Source organism: Rhineura floridana, chromosome 22 (genome assembly GCF_030035675.1).
Source record: "Rhineura floridana isolate rRhiFlo1 chromosome 22, rRhiFlo1.hap2, whole genome shotgun sequence".
Taxonomy (NCBI): domain Eukaryota; kingdom Metazoa; phylum Chordata; class Lepidosauria; order Squamata; family Rhineuridae; genus Rhineura; species Rhineura floridana.
Window position 1 is genome coordinate 19,297,714 of NC_084501.1, and position 20,177 is coordinate 19,317,890.

Consider the following 20,177-nt stretch of genomic DNA (forward strand, 5'->3'; position numbering starts at 1 on the left):
AAGATGGGAGTTGTAGTTAAGCAACATCTGGGGGGCCAAAGGTTCCTCACACCTGTAACCAAGTCTTGAATGACTCTTTTTGTAGGGGGCAGGTGTCACCTGCACTAATGAAACCCAGGGAGGCACCAGCTCCTCTCCACCCAAAGGATTAAACAAATTTATGAAGGATAAGGCTATCAATGGCTGCAAGCCACAATGTTCTCCCAGTTGCAACCATTGAAGAATTGGTGTTCTTTTGATTAAGCAGTATATAAATCTTGCTCGGCAATGGATTTTCCAAAACCATGTGATCCCGAAGAGACTTTATACTTCGAGCTTTGAAAGATAAATACCCACCAATAGACAGAACACCCTTGCTACATCTGAACCAACAGTAGTTGTGCCTGGCTACCAATTTGGACATTTGGATGGTATATATCAAACTATATGTGTAAACTAAGACTGATACTATTGACAGTTATAGTACTGTTGATGTGAGCTGACAGGATTTTCTTTTTCTTTAATAAATAAAACAACTAAAAATAAATAAATAAAAAGCAATTAACATATTGCTAAATAAGGTAAGACACAGAGAAAGAGAGATCAGGCAGCTTTGGAAGAGGCGAGCAAAACAGCAACTCCTAGGAAGGGACAAGGTTGCTTTTTTTTTATTAGCGAGTCATGTTCTGTGAACAGACTGGCAATCCATGGTCTACAAGTTATACACACAAGCACAGGACAAAGTCATTGGCACACACTTGAGCCTGCTGCTGTTGCGGGGCAAGGCCAAGAAGAAGAGGTGAGTCCTAACCTCCACCTGCAGGCCACACCCCATCTCTCAGTTTCATTTCTCCTTGTGCTCAATTTGGCCCTTCGATATCAAGTCCGGAATCTCCACGGCCAGCCAGGGTCCCAGCTGCAAGGCAAAAAAAAAAAGGTAACTGCTAAGATTCGCTTCCTTTCCCATGTTTGGTGAGGGTGGTCGTGTGACCTGCTTCATAGAGGATGGTCCTCCATTTGAAGGGCTGTTAGATGATGCTCCCAGTTACAGAACTGTCCTCTGTTCAAACGGACGGATGGTCTAAGTGAAAAACCGGGGAAGCTGCCTTATACTGAGTCAGAGCGTTGGTCCATCTAGCTCAGTACTGTCTACACTGACTGGCAGCGGCTCTCCGGGATTTCAGGCAGGGATCTCTTCCAGCCTTACCTGGAGATGCCATTGGGGATTGAACTGGGGACCTTCTGCATGCAAAGCTGGTACTCAAATCGCTGAGCTATGGCCCTTTCCCAGCTAAGGATCTGGCCCGCCAGCCAGAAAAAGGCCCCCAAGTCCTGATGTAAACAGTCATGTTATTGACATGGGTTCCAGTCCATGAAAGCCTCCACCCCGATAAATTTATTACTCTTTAAGAAACCAGAGGACTTCTGCACCATTTGCATTCCTCTATCCCTCATTTTAAAAATCAGCACATTTGCAGCTGGTTCAATTTACTCGCTCAGTAAAGAGTAGCCATCTGGGTCTTGCTAAAACGTGTTCCCTCCCTCCAAATGATGTCCCTGCTGCCCCATCTTTCCTAACCATACACACACACACACAAACATCTCACCCCCAAGGCCATGAGGTGAGCCAGACCAAACTTAGGTATGTTCCTGGCCCATAAGGGTTTGAAGTGGTCCGTCAGACATATTTTACCGCCCCTGCAAGGAGAAAGAGAGAGCCAGATCTTAAGTAACAGGGATACAGTGGAAATTGTGGTCTAGACCACATTATACAAAGTGGCTAAAATATAAGAGCATCTGACCTGTACATTTTTGCTGTTTTCCCGTCCAGCTCTGGGATGGCGATTTCCGGTGCGGTGGATGGATACGTGACTGGAATCTGCAAATGGAGGAGTACTCATGAGTTTGTGGCACTCAGTGCCCATAAATCTTGCATGCTATCAGCTCATTAACCCTCACCAAATTCCACAGACTTCTGAATATTCATTTAAAAACCATCCAGAGGGCTGGATGCTTTAAAAAGGAAAGCATCTAGCCCTCTGTGGTTAGAGAGGAAGCTGAAGAGGTGTTTCTTGTTACTCTGAGCAAGTTATGCTGAGTGCAGCATTGTTCCTATCACATTCCTCCTGTGTGAGAAAGCTGGAAATGCAGTAGCAATAGAATTACAGTAAATTCTTCCCAGATGACGATGGTGTAGAGCTTTTGGCTCTAAACTCTGCTTGATCAAGACTGGCAGCAATGAAAAAGAAAGTCAGTCCTGCTTTGTAAATCAAGATTGTAACAACTGTGTCCCAGTTTGGATAGAATGGGAAGCTATGGTATAAAAAACCCCACCAGAACACTTCCAGTAGCATATGTGAGGTGAAGGGAAGAAGCAAGCATATGGGTCCAATGCTTGTTCTCAAGTTTATAAACCACTGTTTTTTTTAAGCAGAGATCATTACATCTGCACTTAATTTTGTTCATTCATAAGTGGATGAGCACGCTGAGCATGTTCCAATTGATTTTAAATGTTGTTTTTGTGTGATCTGCTTCTCTATGAATTCTATTGTTACTTTGAGATTCTTTGGTAGCAAGCAGCCATTAATAATACATTATTTTATTGGGCTGCATTCAGCTATGTCCTACTCAGGGCAGACCCATTGAAATTAATGAAGCTAAACTGGGCTGCAATCCAGTATTAATTAATTATTATCATTATTTTTACCCCGCCCTTTTTCCAAAACTGGAACTCACGGCGGCTTCCAGATAAAAGAACACATATAATTAAAAACATACAAAAGTTGAGATTAAAATAGAATTAAACTATTTACAGTATTAAAACCATTCATACATACAATTAAAATAATTCAAACTCAGTTTAAAATAATACAATTAGACAATAACAATGCAGCACCCTTCAAGCCCTGTCCTTAACAGCCTTCAGTTCCAAAGGCTTGTTGGAATAAAAAAGTATTTGCTTGCCGACAGAAGGACTGCAAGGAGTGGGCCATTCTTGCCTCCCTAGGAAGGCACTATAAATCTTGCATACTATGAGCTCATAGTATGAGTACATGTCTATTCAGAAGTAAACTCCATTAGGTTCAATGGAACTTGCTCTCAGGTAAGTGTGCATTGGATAGCAGCCTTAGTCATGTTTATTAACTTCAATGGATCTACTCTGAGTAGGCCCTGCATTGAATACCACCCACTTTTTAACTATTGCTTATTAACTATTTGGACTTATACACCAGTACAGGGTATAAAGTAGGTACAGAAACGCAGACGATTCATTTATTGTCTTCCTTAAGAAGAAAGACTGTTGATTGAAACAAACCAAAGTTTTCATTTAGCCAGGGGGTGCACCCCGAGAGAACCAGAAGGAGAGAATATGCCATCCTTCCCAACAGGCAGTAGAGAAGCCTTAAGCACAGTTACTAGAGAGAGTGTGCGTTATGTAATTCTGTGGAAGTGCAACAATCTGCTTCCTGAGAATCTCAGCTTTCGTTTAAAAACAAAACCCCAAGGTGCTAGTCCCTAGGGTTGTGAACATTCGCTTGGAAGTGTGTGTTCGATACCCACCGAGAGCTCAGAAGCTGGAGAGGCGGGTGAAAATGATTGCCAGTGGCTGGGAGCAGGAATGTTTCAATGACCTGCACAACTCCTTGCCTTCATCCCTCGTGCCAGATCTGAGTGTGCAAAATGTGTATTTTTAATTTATATATTATGTGAATTCAATTCAATTCAATATGTGCATGTGTGTATTAAGGTTGGCTTAATTTATGGAGCTTGCAGAATGAAGCCATTCTTGCCACAGAATTTCAGTTCTTGGTAGGGCAAACAGCAAAACACCCTCCTGCTTATGGTTCGCTCCAGGAAGTAACGGTTCCCACCTAGAAGGCAGGAAATAAAAGACCCAAAGAAGGAACAGGGCAAGAACTCACATCAAACTCGACAGCAAACTCGTATTTCAGGAGGTTATGGATGTACCAGCACTTCCCAAACCACCTGGCAAGGAAAAATAAAACAAGGCAAAGTTACGTCTCCCTTCGCTCTTTAAGCAAAAAAGGACACTTAGCATTTGCGTAGCACTTTAGGAACACAGGAAGCTGCCTTAAACCGAGTCAGACCATTGATCCACCTAGCTCAGTACTGTCCGCGCTGACTGGCAGCGGCTCTCTTGGCCTTCAGGTGGGAGCTCCAGCCCTACCTGGAAACGCCAGGGATTAAACTTGGGACCTTCTGCACACAAGGCAGATGCTCTACCACGGAGCTAAGGCCCTACCAAGCGCTCACAGCAATTCACACGCAGGATCTAACTATAAACCTTATAACAGCCTGGCCAACAGCCAGGAATAACGGGAGCTGTAGTTCACCAGCATCTGGAGGGCCAAAGGTTCCTCCACACCTGGTTTATGCTGACGGTCAACAGATCTCCAGCGTATCAGACATGGGGGTCTTGCCCAGGCCTACCTGAAGATGTTAAGGAGCGAACCTCAGGCCTCCCCCATGCTAGCTGATGCTCTACCGCTGAGCAACGCCAAGAGGTGAAACAGGGGACCCCTCCGAAAGCCCCCCAGCTCCTATATTGGCTCTCCCTCTTACTCACCTGGTGCCTTCCTTGTTGGACTCTAGCCTGAACCAATCATTGTCAGCGTTCTTATTATTTTCCACATACTAGGGAAAGATCAAAAGAAAAATAATATATAAACAGCAAAGTAACCAAGCCAAGATGTTTGTAAATGGCAATTTTTGCAAACCCAACACAGCCAACTTAGGGCTGCAGCTCACAACCATCTCTCGCTGCGTACACACCTTACATTTAAAGAACATCTTCCCCTGAATCCTGGGAACTGTAGTTTGTAAAGGGTACTGGGAATGATAGTTCTGCAAGGGGTAAACTAGAGGTCCCAGGATTCTTTGGGGGAAGCCACGTGCTTTCAATGGATAGTGTGACTGTGACTTGGGTATCTTCGAGCCAGTTGCTATTTCTCACCCTAGGCAACCTCACAGGGTTGTTGTGAGAATAAAAAAGCAGGTTTATGTATGGTGTGTTTGCAGCCTCTGTCCACAGCAATCAGGGAGAGGCAAACCCAAATAGCTTCCAAAAATCAAACAAGGGGGGGAGAGAGAGAGAAAGAGAAAGAAATTCAAACATTATCTCAGTCTTAGACATGTTTATTCATAGATTCAACCACAGAGCACCATGATACAACTTTATGGTCCGATGGGAAGAGGTGTCTTCTCCCTAGTTTGCGCATGGGCAGAGGAACAGAGGAAGCTGTCTTGTACCAAGTCAATAATAATAATAATAATAATAATTTAATTTATGTGTCGCCTATCTGGCCAATGGCCACTCTAGGCGACGTACAAATCGCAGTAAATGCAGCACAATAAAATACACATAAAATACAATATAACAAGGAAACTATAAATAGGAATGATAACAGTTCAGAGTAATAGGCAGTTAGTCCTGAAAATTAACCCTCCCCGGAAGTCCCAAAAGCCTGTCTGAAAAGCCAGGTCTTCAAGGCTTTGCGGAATACATTCAGGGAAGGGGCATGCCGAAGATCGTACGGGATCAGGCCCTTGGTCCATCTAGCTCAGTACTGTCTACACTGACTGGCAGCAGCTCACCAGGGTTTCAGACAGTGTTCTCTCTGAGCCCTACCTGGAGATCTCAGGGACTGAACGTGGGACCTTCTGCATTCAAATCAGATGCTCTGCCCCTGAGCTACAGTTCACCGGACAGAATGTCCACGATTCACACTGTAACTACTGTTGGAGGAAATTCACAGCAAAGTGCCTAAGCATTACTTGCAGAACGCACACTGCGTTAGCCAGCATAAAAACACGCACAGATACATCCAGCGTCAATCTGACAGAGGAGTTTCTGCAACAACTGCCAGGTGAAAAAGCAGGCAGGACTCCTTCTCCTTTAAGAGTTGTGTAAAAGGAGGGATTTCAATATCTGTAGCTTATCAGGCATACATGTGCTGAAGTTCCCTTTTCCAGCCCAGTGATTAAAGGTGCTGGAGCCCTTTTTGTTTTTTCCCCTGGCCACCCTACCTTCTGCATAAGAAATGTTTCTGCTCTGCGTGTAGAAGGTACCAGGTTCAATCCCCAACAGCATCTCCAGGGAGGGCTGAGAGAGACCTTTGTCTGAAACCCTGGAGAGCCACTGCCAGTCAGTGTACACAGGACTGAGCTAGATGGACCAATGGCCTGACACAGTACAGGGCGGCTTCCTACGCTCCTAAAGGTCACATCACAATCAATTAGCCTTTTCACAGCAAAATCCTATATGTATCTACACCAGCTTTTCCCAACCTGGCACCCTCCAGATGTTTTGGACTACAACTCCCATCAGCTCCAGCCAAACAAGGCCAAAGGTCAGGGACGATGGGAATTGTAGTCCAAAGCATTTGGAAGACAGCAGATGGGGGCAGGCTGGTCTACTCAGAAGCAAGTCCCATTGAGTTCAGTGGGGATTACTCCCAGATAAGCGGGCATAGCACTGCAGTTTCAGATACCACAAGCCTCTGGTGCTATTGCAGCGGCAGAACAATGCGACTCCTCTTCTGGAACTGGAGAAATAAAGATTCCAACGCAATACAGAAGGGGGCGAATTTAAAAAACTGACTCCACATGACCCTTCGAAGCCACCGTAGAAAAGCATAGCGAACCCACGTCACCCCAGGGAAGTTAGGCTTCCGTTCCTCGATGGGGGGAAAGCACGGACCTTAATGAGCGCCTGATATTCTTCTTTCAGCCGCTGAATCCACAGTTCCTGGTCCCGCGGACCTGCCTTCGTCTTCAACAACGGTAACTCGGCCACAACCCGGCGGGTCGCGTCGTCTGCCATCTTTGTTAAGGTCAGCGTGTCCGGAAGTGGCTTCACCCCCGTGGAGCGCGCAAGGCAGAAAGCCGCCGCTATCAAGGCGGGGCCAACTGGGCGTAAATGGTGCTTCTTGGTGTCGAAAGTGTCGAAATGAACTTGAAGGCACATGACAGCATTGAATAAACCTCTTCTGAAGAAGCCCTGAATTGCATCCCTTAGTGTGAACCAAAGTAGCCACCAGGGGACACTGTTGTGCCACATCAAAAACTGTTTTGCCCTTGCATACACTTCTCTCTCTCCGTAGATATAGGTCCCTGCCTCTCTCCCCAGCAATCCAGTGCTCTTCCCTTTGGCCTTGCTGATGTGCAGAAAAGCTGAAGACTTGCCAGAGGTTTTGCCTGCAACCTCTTTAGCTTTTTCTTTTTTGGGCCTTTTTTTCCTAGTGGGCATCACAGCCTGGTGGTGATACCAGCTGCAGTTGACAGCTGCCAGGAAGCACAGAGGCCAAAAATATTGTATTAGTACAGATGGTGGCGGTATTAAATTCTGTAACACCATGTGCCAATTCCTCCTTCCCTCAAAAAAAAATAAAAGAAAATTTAATTCCAAATAACTTAGCATAACTTATTTTCAAACATTACGTTGATTGAAATGGTCAGACAAATATATAACGAAAGAAAGAACAACTGTTATTCATGTTTTCCTTCTGCCTGAAAGCTTTCAGTAGTAAATTAATCAACTAAAGTTTGAGTTGATTAAGCTAAAGGGTGTTTTTTTTCCATAAGTGGAACTGAGGTTTAATTTGTATATTATATTTTTGGCTTTGTTTTTCCTTCAAGGAACTCGCGGGGATGTTCAAAGGTCTCCCTCTTATTTTAACCTCCCAATAGGTACGGGGGAGAGATTTGTTTCAGTTCTATCAAATGTACAGTTTCCGAAACAAGACGAGAACTGACACACAGGCACCCTTCAAAATTCTTGTGTATCTGAATTTTGTGTTGGAGTTCTCCACCCAAATCACATTTACACCAATACATATCGTGGCATGCACCCATTCTCCAGATAGGGAGGGACTCCAGGGGTTCCGGCACTTAACAGGGTTCGGTTTCCTCGAAATGAAGGTCAGCGGAGACAATGGTGTCTTCAGCGTACATAGTTTTATTTACACATATATGCACCTGAGCATTAGATAGAAAAGGCTCACAGCATTAACACCCCAATAGATCTTGTTTCCCCATTAGGTTTCTAGGGGAGTCCTCAAAGCTGTATTTTGGGGTTCGGCAGAAAGAACAGTCAAGCCTTTCTGTCTCTTTCCAGATCAGACTAAAACTCAAAAGCTCCCTCCTGGCCCCAGCGAGATGAGGGAAGGGGGCTACCCTCCTTAAAGAGCATCACCAGCCAGTTGTTCCTATAGCAACACATCTGCTCTTGACCAAGTCTTCAGACATGTAAATTGGGTGCTTAATAGGTCCAGCCAGGCCCATTAATTTAACAAAGAAACTGGCTCACCAGTTCAGCTGGTTCCTTTCACTGTATATCGCAAACTTCCAGATACAGAATTACGGTGCTGGAGGGTATCCACAGTCATCATCCAGACCAACCCCCAATCGTGTAACGCTACCCCTTCCCTGAAAAAGGTGTGTCCTAGACCTACAAACAAACAGAATAACAGCTGTCCCTGTGGAGAGATAACAGAGAGAGGTTAATGAAGACATTGAAACGTACCTCATCAAAAGCACATAACCATAGCACAGAATCCTGTAACAATATGTCAGGGGAAAGTGTGCATAAAAAGAATATATTTGCAAAAATTGCATTATATTACGAGAAATTGGTTGCATAAACGTGTGTGTTACTCAATACTGCATACAAAAATGAGTTTATTAGGATAAATTAACACTAAAATGCTGGTGAATTTTCAGGAGGATTAAAACACACACACAACTTGCTGCAGAAGTGTGGAGGACTGAATTTAGGAACAATGAGAAATAGAGAGAACCAAATCTGACAAAGCCTTCCATCCCTGCCTCCCAACAGTCTTGTGAGGTAGGCTGGGCTGCAAAATCAGAAAGTGGCCTAGAGTCATCCAATGAGCTTTGTGGCTGATTGGGGTTTGAATATGAGTCTCTTAGGACAGTCTTTGCCAACATAGGGGCCTCCAGATGTCTCATCGTTTTTACCATGGGGAGTGGATGGGAGTTGTAGCCAGATACGTCTGGAGAGGGAGCAGGCTGGGAAAGGCTGTGCTGGTATCTCACAAAGACCCCTGTGTTAAAGGTTCTAGGTCTCGTAGGCAGCCGTGCAGGGATGAAGAATCTGTGGCCCTCCAGATGTCATCCCTCTGACTGTCTACCAGGCTGGGGCTGATGAGAGCTGGAAGCCAACAAGATTTTGTAATGTGGTAAACCGCTTAAGAGCTTCTTTTGTACAGCACTTAGAGTAGGGGTGGTGAACCTTTGGCACCCCAGATGTTGCTGAATTACTATTCCCATCATCTCCAGCAAGCATGCCCCATGGGCAGGGGTGATAGGAGTTGTGGTTCAGCCACATCTGGAGTGCCAAAGGTTCACCTCCCCTGTCCTAGAGGCGGTACAGAAATGTTCAAACTAAATAACAAAGGACATCTGGAGGGCCACAGTTCTTCAGCCCTGCAGTAGGAGAACAATAAATACTTGTTACAGCTACAACCTGGTCTCTTTCAACTGATGAAATCCTAGTAAAATCCTCAGGTCAGTAATGAGGATGGAACACAGCGCCTGCTTTGCATCCAAATGGTCCCAGGATCAATCACCGGTGTCTCTCGTTTGAAGGCACAGATCGCAGATCATGGGCACAAGTCCTAGTTGAGGTTCTGAAGAAGCAACTGTCTGTTAGAATACACATTTTTGGTCTAGATTAGGGTGGGAAAACCTGGAGCACAGCTTAGAGGGCCACAACTCCCATCACTGTAGCAGCTTCTCTTTGGCCCTGACCCCATTTAGTGCATTCAACCAATGAGAGAGGATGTTGGAGCTGTATGAAGAGCACAAGAGCCCTGCTGGGTCAGGCCAGTGGCCCATCTAGTCCAGCATCCCGTTCTCACGGTGGCCAACCAAATGCCCGTGGGAAGCCCGCAAGCAGCACCTGAGTGCAACAGCACTCTTCCTTTCTATGGTTTCCAGCAACTGGTATTCAGAAGCATCCTGCCTCTAACAGCAGTTCAGCTCTGGGCAAGAGTAGTCTATCTGAGTGCAGGAAAATCACGAGCAATCACTTCCAAGGCCCACAACCATTCTGAGCTTGACACTTATGTTGCTTCCTGGTGGAGAGAGGCAAATAATTAGGAGCTGCCTGTCACCTCCAGCCGGAGAAATGGCTACTGAAGTCCAGGATAGGATGAGGTGGGCCAGACCCAGTCTAGGTCGCAGTGTGTGTTGTTAACCCTCTGCTGACCACCCAGTTCCAAGTCCCAAGGCAGCCTCCACCACCCAAGTCATTAGCAAGTGAAGCCTGCCCGCTTGACCTGTCGTCCCATGAAAAAAAGCAGGCAGACTTTGCTGGGAAAAACCCAATAGGCCCCAGCGACTGCTTTAATTATCCTTGTAAATTAATCTGTTGTTCTCGCTCAATGCATGCAAATGCAATTTAATTATCGGCAGCAGAGCCTTGCCAGCGTAGATGAACTGCACACAGCTCTTGGCTCAGCCAGGGTGACTGTGAATGAGAGCCTGGGCCTGCACTCACATTTCCCCAGAGAGGGTGGCTTTCAAGAAACGTGGAGTAACTGATTAGGGAAACCGGCATCCCGGGGGGGTAAAAAGGAGAATCTGATTTATAGATCTAACTCCCAATGCTGCTACAGGCAGTGACTAATAATACAGTCCCAATAAAATAACGGGGATGCTATAGCAGATTTCCTGTGTGTTGATAGGGGGCTGGCCGAATGCCCTCTATGATTCTAAGACCACATCCACACCATACATTTAAAGCACTATCATTTATTTATTTGTTTATTTGTTTATTATACTTGTATACCGCCCCATAGCCGAAGCTCTCTGGGTGGTTTACAATAACTAAAAACATTAAAACAAATACAATTTAAAACAGATCTTATAAAAACAATTTAAAACACAATTTAAAAATTTAAACAGTATAAAACACATGCTAAAATGCCTGGGAGAAGAGGAAAGTCTTGACCTGGCTCTGAAAAGATAACAGTGTTGGTGCCAGGCGCACCTCGTCAAAAAGAATCATTCCATAATTTGGGGGCCACCACTGAGAAGGCCCTCTCCCTTGTTGCCATCCTCCAAGCTTCCCTTGGAGTAGGCACCCGGAGAAGGGCCTTTGATCTTGAACACAGTGTATGGGTGGGTTTGTATTGGGAGAGGCGTTCCATCAGCTATTGTGGTCCCAAGCCGTGTAAGGCTTTATAGGTCAAAACCAGCACCTTGAATCGAGCTCGGAAACATACAGGCAGCCAGTGCAAGCGGGCCAGAATCGGTTTTATATGTTCGGACCATCTGGTCCCTGTTACCAATCTGGCCGCTGCATTTTGCACAAGCTGCAGAAGTGGCTATCATACCACTTTAAACAGTAATGGCTTCCCCCAAAGAATCCTGGGAACAGTAGTTTGTGAAGGATATCGAGTTGTTGTTAGAAGACTCCTCTTTCCCTCACTGAACTACAATTCCCAGAGTTCCCTGAGGAGAGGGATTAACTGTTACCACTCTGGAACGGTAGCTTTGTGTGGGGAATTGGGGTCTCCTAAAAACTCTCAGCAGCCTTTGCAAAATGGGTTCCCACGATTCTTTGGGGCAAGTCACGTCTGTTTAAAGTGGTATTGATAGTGCTTTAAGGGTACGGTGTGAATGTGGCCTAATGCACACATTCTCACTCAAGAGTCACATTACGCACATAGCAAGCTGCCTTGCATACCAGGTCAAATCATGGCTCCATCTTGCTCAGTCACAGACCAGGGGTCTTTTCCGGCTCTCCCCGGAGATGCCCTCAGGGACTGAATTTGAGCTCTGTTGCATGCAGCACAGGGGCTCCACCACTGAGAGCCAGGGCCCTTCCTCCAGAGAGTTAGGAATGGCTGTGCTTATTCAGGAGCAAGGATTTGGCTACTCTGCCCATGTTCAGAGGCACAGTTCTTGATTGTTTCTTCATATGCCCCACAACAAAGATAATTAACTGGTTGCTGTGCCGAGCTCTGGATACTAGAGAGGGCTGCTTGTGACTACTTAGGGACCATGATTAATGGTGTCTAAAGTAGCATGTTGTCATTGGAAGCAATGGTAGCCTTAAGCCAGGAAATTATTATCATCATCGTCGTCGTCATCGTCATCTATCTTTCCTCTAAGGAGCGCAAAGAGGCATATATACCTCTCCCCCCCAATTTTATCCTCACAACAGTCCTGCAGGGTAGGTCAGGGCCAAGACATAGTGACTGGACTAAGGTCACCTGCAGAGCTTCATGGATGGGTAAGGATTTGAACCACAGTCTCCCTAGTCATACTCCAGTGCTTTAATCATGATGCCACACTGTTATTCTCATTTATTTATATAGCACCATTAGATATACATGGCACTGTACATAAAATAAAAAAATAAAAACAGTAACTGGCTACTAGGTGCAAAACTCAGGTTCCTGAAACCCGCAGCGCTCTTTGTTTTATTTATTTAATTTTTTTAAAAGTTTCTAGTCCTTAAGGAGGAGTTGGGCAAGGTGGGCTAGACTAGGGCTGGAAAGGAGGAGCCGGCCCGGGGCGTGGCTTAGAGCTGAGGTTGAATGGAGAGGGTGGAAAGGAAGGAGTGAGGAGAATGGGCGTGGCTTACGAGCCTACTTTTGCATTGGCTGGAATCGTTTTTCTTCCCCCACCGGCCAGGCCCACAAACTCCCGTTGCTAGGAAACGGCCCAAACAAAGGTTGCCGAAGAGCCGGCATGGCAACGCACTACAGTTCCGGGCAGGTGAGGGGGGGGGGCTGCAGGTAGAAAAGCGATCCCCCCCACCGCATAGAGACCCCCTTCTCTCTTTCCAAAACAGATGCCTGAATTGGGAGGGGGGGTGGGAGGATGGGATTGCTCAGGGCAGGGGCGGATTCCCGCCTTCTCCTCCCCACAGACTGTGGGGGGAACCCCTCTTTGTTATGTGTGCAAAACCTCCGATAAAAAGGGAAATCTGCCCCCCCTCCGGCTTTCAATGTATCGCCGCCACGATATAATAATATTCAGGGGGTTGGACTTGATGGCCTTATAGGCCCCTTCCAACTCTACTATTCTATGATTCTATTATGATCTGCAATAAAGCCCTCCTCTCCATCCCCTCTTTTCATGAGCCCCCCAGCGGGATTATTCTTCCCCCTTGCATTGAGTTCCCCCCCTCTTCTCTTTTGGGGAATACTCTGCACGCCCCCCCCTTAAACCCTCATCTCCTCCTCCACACTCTGCTAGTGACACAAACGTTTTAATCATTTCTCTACAACAGGGAGTCCACTTTGTCCTCCCCTCCCTCCCACCCTCAGGGAGAAAAATCCCCCCTCCTCAAGTCAACCGTTTGGTTTGGTTTGCCCCCCAAGAGAGACTGTTGGGGAGAACTTCTGAGAAGGCCCTAAGGAGGTCCGAAGAGGCGGCCAGTTGGATCAGGCAGGCCAGTGGTCACTCTCGTCCAGCACCCTGATCTCGCAGTGGTCAATCAGATGCCTCAACGAGAAGCCCACAAGCAGGACCTGAGTGCAAATGGCGTCATTCCTACCTTCGTTTGTCAACAACTTCTTCCCTCCCCCCCCTTTAGTGTAATTTATCCTGCTTTCTTTCTTCCTAGGATGGGGCAACAAGCTATGTAGCTTTCTCTTACATCAATGACCTGAAATCTTATTCATCCCCATCCTCCAGCTTCTAAGATTTTGCTTATACATTTCCTTTCAAGGCCATGAGGTCTAGGAACTTGGATTTTTTAAAAAGAAGTTAAAGGGGGCTCACACACACTCTTTATCACTCCAAATTCTGCGCCCAGCACTAAATGTGCACTATCAACATTTTGGGGGCCCTTCTCGAACATACTTCCCCTACCCCCCTGTTGTTTTGCAGTTTGAAGATGCCTACCTTCCCCGGAATTTGCAGAACTGGAACCTTCCCAGAGTTGCTAAGGAGGTGAGCTTATGCGGAGACGAATATGGACTCAGTCCCTTTGGCACTGGGCTGAAGCCCAGGATTGTCTTACAACTGAAGAAGCCTTACCCCAGAGGTGGGGAACCTTCCATGATTGGCATTGTTGATTTCAGGTGTGGGAACTCCCATTATGTCTGGCAGCTGGCCACACTTGCTAGGGCTGATGGGAGTTGTAGTTTAGCAACATCTGGAGGGCCACAGGTTCCCCACTCCTGATTTATTTGATGGTTAACATCCAGAAGCAGATTCTGATTCTGTCTCTGCCTGTTCTCCTTTTTTATTTTCGCCTTTAAGAGGTCCCATGCTTTGCAAGTTGGTGATGTGAGGCAACTTTGTAAAAACAAAATGATTTATTTATTTTAGAAGAATATTCATAAGCTGCCAAGTCTGTGTACAAATAAATAAATAAATCATTAATACAAAACAATTAAAATATGGGACAAATGACCAACACTGAGTCAAATGAATTCTTTAAAAAAAGCTTGGCGAGATACAAATGATTTCAGCAGGCAACAAAAGATCAGAATTGTAGGTGCCTGTCTGATTTCAGTAGGATGAAGGGTCCCAAAATACTAGTGCTGCTAGTATGCTAAGTAGAGGAAAGTGTTTGTTTTCAGTACCGCAAACAACAGCAATAATAATTATCAGGCAAATTCATCTCGAGGAGGACTGTTAGTCGGTAGTAGCCATAGTAGCTAAATGTAAACCTCCATAGACAGAAGCAGTCTACCTCTGGGTACCAAAAGCCAGTCTACCTGTGTCCAAAATAGCGGCTTCTGGCTGGACGACTCTTTGGTCCAGTTTGGCAAGGCAACACAGTCCACTGTTTGTGTGCTGTCAGTTTATTCGTCGTCTGCTTTCATTCTTACAGTGCCTTGCAAAACATTTCCCAACATAAAACCAATGTCACCATACAATAATTGATTTTGAGTTTCAATGTTTCAAAATAAAATATCATAGAATGAAATCACATTGTACCATTTGTAATTCAGTAATATGAGAGAGAGCATTGGTCAGGGGTCTGAGTACTTTGGCAAAGCACTGTACTTTGATGGAAATGTTTACACTGGATTTATTGATTTTTTATCTGCTGGAAATCGTTAGTTCCGGATTTCACTGAAGCTCTCGACCTGAGTCTCCTGTGCGCTGTTTTAATGGGATTGTTTTATTGCGGATTATAATTATTACAGTGTTTGATTTTGGTTTTATGATGACTTCATTGTTCTCATGTTAGTTTTGAGTCGGGTTGTTTTATGTACACCGCTTAGAAATGCAAAAATGATTAAGTGGTATATAAATGGCAGAATTCGTCTTCCTCTGTTCCACCCGTCTTCATTCTCTTCCCATCTTCTCCCTATAGCATCCTTCGACCCGGGAAGGTTATACACAATTTATAGCCAATGAAAGAGGACACCTGCTCCCTTCCGTCCCACGCTCTAAGGTGAGGCTCTACTTGAAGAATAGGGAATCTCAGGCCCAGGGGGCCAAGTCCCTCTCTACCTGGCCTTCAGGACTCTCCCAGGCCTTGCCCCTCACGTGTCCCCAAAGTGTGTTTCTTCACACAGTGGCACATTGTTAAACCGTAGAATTCACTCCCATGAGACGTAGCGACAGCCACCCACTTGGATGGCTTCAAAACAGAATCAGGCGCATTTATGGAGGACGAGGCTAGCAATGGCTACGAGCCACGATGGCTCCATTCTTGCACTGGCCTGCGAGTACCAGTTGCTGGGGAGAGTTGCTGGTGCGCTCAGGTCTTGCTTGCGGGCTTCCCCCTGGGGCATCTTCATGGTCACCATGAGAACAGGATGGCCATGGCTCAGTGACAGAGCACCCGCTTTGCACGCGCAAGTCTCCAGGTCCAATCTCCAAGTAGGGCTGGAAGAGAACCCTGTGTGAAATTCTGGACAGCCGCTGCCAGTCAGTGTAGACGAGGGGTCCCAAACATTTCCTTCCCATGGACCACTTGAAAACTGCCGATGGTCTTGGCGGACCACTTAATGCTTTTTCTCCGTGTTGCGGCAATTATAACGCACTGTGCTAGATGCGAAATGATTTCTAATTGTATTTTCAGGGTTTCTTTTATGGCTTATACTGTATATTGTATTCTACGGGAATACGATAGAATTCAAATTTTAATACAATAAAATACAAGCGGAAAGGAGGATTTTCATTTTTTGGAGGGTGGGGAGAAGGGCCACAGCTCAGTGGGGAGAGCATCCGCCTTGCATGCAGAAGGTCGCCCATTCAATCCCCGATGGCGTCTCCAGGTAGGGCTGGCAGAGACTCCTGCCTGAAACCCTGGAGAGCAGCTGCCGGTCAGTGTACACAGTACTGAGCTAGATAGGCCAAGAGGCTGACTCAGTATAAGCTGTCTATGTACCCAAAAGCAGCAATACAAATACAGTGAAAAGTCAATCGGAATACTTGATGGAGCACCTGAAGGAAGGTTCCTACGTTCCTATGATTCAGTGGGCCTTTGGCCTGATCCAGAGGGACACTCCTCATGTTCCAAAGCTTGGGAAAGGCTGCTTCAACCCTCTCCTCTTTCACTTCCTCATGTAGGCTTCCCCGTGGGGCACTTATATGGGCACATGGGATATGCCACTGAAGATTCCCCCAGCCAAAGTGAACCTCACGTCCCGTTCGGTCCATGCGGCTGCCCATCTCACCGAGTGGATCAACAAATCTACGGCCCTGAGCAACGCCTGCAACGGCTGCTGTCCACAAGTCACGGGCAAGGTAAAAAAAAAAGGGGGAGACACATGGCTCTCCCCTTCAACTACACCTGGGAAGAGCAGAACAGAGCAGAGCGGCCATGAATCCAAATCTCATGTTTAGTGTAGCGGTAGCTGCAATCGCGCAGAGAGATGTAAAATGTACTTTAAAATCATTAAAAGGAAACGTTGGGAATGCTATATCTAACTAGGTCAGGGGTGGGGAACCTTTGGCCCTCTGGATATTGCTGAATGACAGCTCCCATCAGCCCCAGCAACGGTGGCCAAGGCTAATGGGAGTTGTCATTCAGCAACATCCGGAGGGCTAATGGTTGCCCATCCCTGAAGTATCCTACTCAGAGTAGACCCAATTGGCGGTATCCAGGGCACTTGTTCCGTTAGCGTCTTGTTTTGGTCTGTGAAACCTCACGCCACAATACATTTGTTAAGTCTTTCAAGATGCCCCAAGCCAGTTTATTGTTCTTGCAGGGTTGTTGTAAGGATGACCAAGGGACATACTGTACACAAAGTGCTGATGTAACGTGTTCTAGAACGGCCCGTTATCACGACGACACTTGTTTTTGCCCCCGCAGCCGAGCGACCCGCCAGCACGCGCTATAAAAGAAGCTTCCGTGAAACACAGCTGGCCCTCCAGCAAAGCTTCGGAGCGCCCTGGTCCAGCAGGGAAGATGCCTGCTCAAGAAGAGGCCCAGCACAGAGGACCCGCCACCCCCAAGGGCCCCCTCTCTCGCCAGCCAGGCTGTATTGACATCCGCATGAAAGAAGACGATGTGGCAGATGTCCAGGCTTCCCAGCAGGCGGAGGTCAAGGAATCAAGACAAAGAGCCACCAGCAAAATCCCACTCTCGCGCCAGCCTGGCTCAATGGATGTTCGCCTAAAAGACGCTGGGAGCCCCAAAATCCCAGCCCTGAGCCGTCCCAGCTCCAGAGAGCCTGCCCCCAGGAGGGCCATGTCTGCAGAGGCCCCGGCCCCCGGTTGGCCCAGGACACTGGAAGGGAGACCCAAAGGGGTCAGCACCCCTGAGCTCTTAGCGTCGTGTCGCCCAGGCTCAATGGAAGCCAATCCCCGGAGCCCCCTTTCGGCTGAGGCTGTGGCCTCCAGCCGGCCCCTTACAAAGGGCAGCCAAGGGTTGGAGGTTCGGAAGACCCTGATGGGAACGGATGTGGAGCGGAGTGAAAGGGGAGGCTCTGCCAGACCTCTCTCTTTCCCGGAGGAACTGTCCAGTTGAACCCGTCCACCCGACGGTCAAATCAAAAAAATTCTATTACCAATGAGTGAAAGTTAAAAACAAGCCATTCTGCTCAGTCTTGTCAAGACGTTCTGGGGTGCATCTGCGTGTGTGTTTTCCTTTCCCCTCCCCTTTGCCTTACACCGCCGTCATTTCCCCTTCTTTACCATCCCACCCTCTCCTCCCCAATCCCCTCGTTTTCTCCCTCCTTCGCACTTTTGACCAGCAAGAAGCCCCATCCATCCGGTCCAGCCAGATGAAGGCAAACCACCCTACCAGCGAAATCCGTGCATTGCTCAATTTGCCCCAACCCCAGGAAAAAAGGGGGTTAAACCTCTGTCTAAGAGGAGGACACCTCCCCCGCTTGGGTGAGGGGCAGCAGTATACCATCAATCCATGCTTTGCCATTCAAAATAATAAATACATAAAACTCACAGGGACCTCTGATGACGGAATGATGCTGTCATGCCAAACGGGTGTTTTCATGGTAATAGACATTAAATAAAGCTAACCCCAAAATCGTGGTTTTCCAAAAGGTCTTGTCTTTTAAAATGAGTTGTCATCAGCTTTGCATGTAAAAGGCCCTGGATTCAATCTCCAGAGTTGGCTGATAGAGACCCCCTGCCTGAAACTCTGGACAGCCACTGCCAGTCAGTGTAGACAACACTGTGTTAGATGAATAGTCTGACTCAGTGCAAGTCAACTTCCAGTGCTCCCATGATCCGATGGGCCTTTGGCCTGATCCAGCAGAGCTCTTCTTGTGTCCTAAACTCGGAAAAGGCCACTTCAAGCCTCTTTCTCGTTTCCCCAAAGGCTTCCCCATAATCATGATTTTCCACGAGGTTCTTTTTTTCCAAATGAGGTTTTCCATCAGCTTGAAGAAATGCTAGATCAATTAATCATATGCGTTTTGAGATATTTCATTATGCCTTGCCCCCTTATGCATGATTATTTGGGCAGAAGCTCCATTGAGCACAGCAGGGCTTGCTTCTGAGTAAACGTGGATAGGATCAGCTGCAGATTTGGGTATGAGCAAAGAGATGGTAGGTCTGTAGAGAAAAGTAGTCATCTGTTTCTTGAGAGCGCTGGCTGGGCTCTTAGAAGAGGCATTCCCTCCCGGATGTGAGAGGAGCCAAGGCTGCCCCAGGATGGCATCAGCATCCCCTCCTGTGAGAGATGGCATGCCTCTTCCAAGATGACATTGCAAGAGGCATTCCCTGTTGTGCTAGAGAAAAGGGGCATTGCCTCTCCCATGTTTGGGCCTGGCATCCCATTTTTAATTCTTGTATTAAAAAACACTGAAGACTTTTTCTCAAAATGTTGCCTAATTAAATCAGGGATGCTTTCTTAATTGGATCCAAAGGTTTCCAACTGAATCACCTGATTACTCAGGTAAAGGTTGCAGGGCCTCGTTTTCACTCTCCTTTTCCCCTAGTCTAGTCCTGCGGAGTAATTTTAAGCTGTATTTCTGCATGTCTTGACACAGTCCATACCTTCCTAGATGTGCCTTGTGCAACCTAAGAGCATCACCTGGAACATGGTTGAGGCCCCAAGGCTGCACCCTGCCATGGAACATTGCTGCCCTTCAGAAATCGGTTGCCGTTATTGACCTCTTCCTGAGAAGCTTGGGGGGGGGGGATCCTTGGGAAATGCTTGGAGAAGGAAAAAAGGGAATACATCCAAAGAACTGCATCCTGAAGGCACTAGACAAGCCACACTGCCTCTGTCTGTTTATGCCAAGCACATTTGAGAAAGGTTTTTTTTGGAGGGGGAGGGAAAGCAAGCTAATCAGTTTGCTGAAAGCTGATGGTTCTGGGACTCACAAGGCTTCTACCCTCATTAACGCTCGCACATACTGAAGAAAATGATTGTATTTTTTAAAAACAATAATGGGGAAAAACAGGCCGTAAAACTCCTCTCAGTAATGGGCATGCACAATTGGCGTCACAAAGCAAAGGCATCAGCTTCTGTTCCTTAGAAAAGCCTTAGATCATCTTCTGATCATCAAAGCAGCCAGCTTTCAAGAGAAAGCTTTCAGAAAACACACAGGATACCTGGGACTTGTCTCCCCTTTCAAGAGAGTGTGGGTTGTGAAGAGAGAAACAGGTTAGATCTTTTCTCACCCCACCCTTCCCTATTTTTAGCATCAAAAGTTAAGGCACTGCCTAGACTGGGGGATTCTTCATCTACGCTCAACATTAAGACTTGATTGTCATTTTGGTGCCAGGGTGCAACATTGTAGGGAACACTCGGGGACAGA

At 46.7% G+C, this 20,177-nt stretch overlaps 2 protein-coding genes across 3 annotated transcripts; one reads left to right on the forward strand and one right to left on the reverse strand.

The window, feature by feature from the left end:
* Positions 1–618: 618 nt before the first annotated feature.
* UFC1 (ubiquitin-fold modifier conjugating enzyme 1) lies at positions 619–6,933 on the reverse strand. Its single transcript, XM_061606354.1, has 6 exons — positions 6,701–6,933; positions 4,568–4,635; positions 3,903–3,966; positions 1,782–1,858; positions 1,587–1,677; positions 619–895 (listed from the first exon to the last, which is right to left on the reverse strand). The coding sequence occupies exons 1-6, from the start codon at positions 6,821–6,823 to the stop codon at positions 824–826; spliced, it is 495 nt and encodes a 164-aa protein (XP_061462338.1). The 5' UTR covers positions 6,824–6,933; the 3' UTR covers positions 619–823.
* Positions 6,934–12,676: 5,743 nt separating this feature from the next.
* Positions 12,677–18,423, forward strand: CFAP126 (cilia and flagella associated protein 126). 2 transcript variants are annotated; one of them, XM_061606357.1, is made up of 5 exons: positions 12,677–12,750; positions 13,870–13,932; positions 15,311–15,391; positions 16,516–16,692; positions 17,261–18,423. In XM_061606357.1, the coding sequence occupies exons 1-5, from the start codon at positions 12,724–12,726 to the stop codon at positions 17,915–17,917; spliced, it is 1,005 nt and encodes a 334-aa protein (XP_061462341.1). In that variant the 5' UTR covers positions 12,677–12,723; the 3' UTR covers positions 17,918–18,423. The 2 variants fall into 2 exon arrangements, with proteins under 2 accessions (XP_061462341.1, XP_061462340.1); XM_061606356.1 differs by lacking the exons at positions 12,677–12,750; positions 13,870–13,932 and adding an exon at positions 13,981–14,063.
* Positions 18,424–20,177: the final 1,754 nt, after the last annotated feature.